The sequence below is a fragment of the Nyctereutes procyonoides genome, unplaced genomic scaffold, assembly GCF_905146905.1.
Source record: "Nyctereutes procyonoides isolate TBG_1078 unplaced genomic scaffold, NYPRO_anot_genome, whole genome shotgun sequence".
NCBI classification, from domain to species: domain Eukaryota; kingdom Metazoa; phylum Chordata; class Mammalia; order Carnivora; family Canidae; genus Nyctereutes; species Nyctereutes procyonoides.
In genome coordinates this window covers 36,090,842-36,092,736 of record NW_026575134.1, presented here as the reverse complement: position 1 = coordinate 36,092,736, position 1,895 = coordinate 36,090,842, and the positions used below count along the sequence as shown (strand labels likewise).

The 1,895-nt window shown below is 37.6% G+C and overlaps 1 protein-coding gene across 1 annotated transcript; it reads right to left on the bottom strand.

The window, feature by feature from the left end:
- Nucleotides 1-235: 235 nt before the first annotated feature.
- LOC129494267 (spliceosome-associated protein CWC15 homolog) lies at nt 236-1,102 on the bottom strand. Its single transcript, XM_055301104.1, has one exon. The coding sequence runs from the start codon at nt 1,087-1,089 to the stop codon at nt 394-396; it is 696 nt and encodes a 231-aa protein (XP_055157079.1). The 5' UTR covers nt 1,090-1,102; the 3' UTR covers nt 236-393.
- Between the last annotated feature and the right edge of the window lie 793 nt (nt 1,103-1,895).

Genomic DNA, 1,895 nt, shown 5'->3' with positions numbered 1-1,895 from the left:
AGAAACTCAGGAGATAAGATATAACTGCCAAGGCAACTTGGTATTCTGAATTGATCCAGGAATAGAAAAAAAAAATCAGTGAGAAAACTAGAGAAACCTGAACAACCTATAGTTAAGACTATTTTTTTCAAGTTTTGAAAATATTTATTACAAGAAGATTCCCTTTCCCATATTAAAAGGAAAGCATATTACTGGAAATATTCAGAGGATGGAAACTAGGTTAAACCAATTCCCAAGTCCTCATCAAATAAAGTTATCAATAAAGGAAAAGATAGTTTGGAACTTAAAATTAGGGAGGCCTATACACAATTTAGATGGGGAAAGAGAAAAACAGAACAACGTGAGAATGATCATTTACACCTTGCAGTCTTTAATTAAGAACATAAAACTGTACTATTTAATATATTTCTCCATGAACTTTTTGTGAAATTCAGATCTCAGTGTATCATTTACAAATCTTTTGTCTTTCTTTTGATCATCTACACCTTTTGCACAGTTCTTGAAAACAACATTATCATCCCACCTTCTTTTAACTTTGAAGTTGGCCTGAGGCTGGGATGGACCAGTGAGATTAAGGAGAGGGTTTCCACTCAAAATGTTTTCCATACGTATTCTTTCTTCTTCAGCTTTCTGTTCTTGTTCCTTCCTGGCCTGCTCTTCAGCTCTTTCCTTTTTAATTTTTTCTAGTTCTGCAAGAAGAGCTGCAGTGTCATCATCATCACTCTCCTCTTCAAAATCTTCATCCTCATCTTCCTCATCTGTTAGAGGATCATCTGCATCAAGGTTGGCAGCAGGAATCTGGTCTAACCGAGGCTTCTTTGACACGAACGAGGAGGTTGTATGTTCTCTTGTTGGACGGTCTCTGTTTTTTTCTCTTGCAGCAACTCTCTCTTTCTTTTCCAGCTCCTTCCTGAAGTCATGGTTGCGAACCTGTTCAGGGGCATCCTGAGTAGTTTGTCTATATTTTATCTCTGTATGAGAAGGTAGGTCTCTACTTGAATACTGCTTTGAGAGTTGGCTCAAATCACCTTCTCCTTTTCTTCTCCCACCTCTCGCAGGTTCAAAAGTTGGCCTAGCTGCTGTTGTCATCTTTTATGCTCCCAGTAGCCTCCCTATAGTTAAGACTATTGTACCAGTGCTGACTTCATAGGTTTTTCATCTTTTTTCTTTTTTCTTTTTCTTTTTTTTTTTTTTTTTTGAGAGAGAGAGAGAGAGAGTAGGGGGCGGAGAGTAAAGGCAGAGAGAAAGGGAGAGAGACTATCTCAAATAGACTGTGCTGTGCATGAAGCAGGATAAGAGGCTCAATGCAGAGCTCAATGCAGGGCTTGATATCATGACCTGAGCTGAAACCAAGAGTCAGTCACTTAACTGACTGAGCCACCCAGGCATCCCTCTTAGTTTTAATAAATGACTAACATGAGGGGAAATTGAGTGAAAGGGATATAGGAACTCTAGACTATCTTCACAATTATTCTGTGAATCTAAAATTATTTCAAAATATAAAGATTTTAGAGTATTATGAATACTTTAATTTCCTTAGATGTTCTCTCTCTAAATTTTACTGTGCTTCTGTTTCCCAAGAATCTCCAAGAAAGTGAACAGGCTCCAGGCTGTTAGGCAAGTAGCAACAACACTAGCCTAGGAACCTGAAGCTTTTGGTTGAACTTCCAGCCCTGCCAACAAGGATGACCCTCAGGTAACTTGGGGGCCCAATCCTTAATCCTTAAAATAAGGAGTTTGCATAATCTGACTCCCACATACCACTTTTATCACAATAAACAAACAAACAAACAAGCAAACAAACAGAAAAGAACAGTAGGGTAGAACTCATGTTTCAAAGAAAATATAAAACTCAAAGTGTTTTTTCTTTTAAAGATTTTACTTCTTTATTCATG

What these genes read in the sequence shown, in the direction of transcription:
- LOC129494267 (XM_055301104.1), bottom strand. Translation starts at nt 1,089, where the DNA reads ATGACAACAGCAGCTAGGCCAACTTTTGAACCTGCGAGAGGTGGGAGA.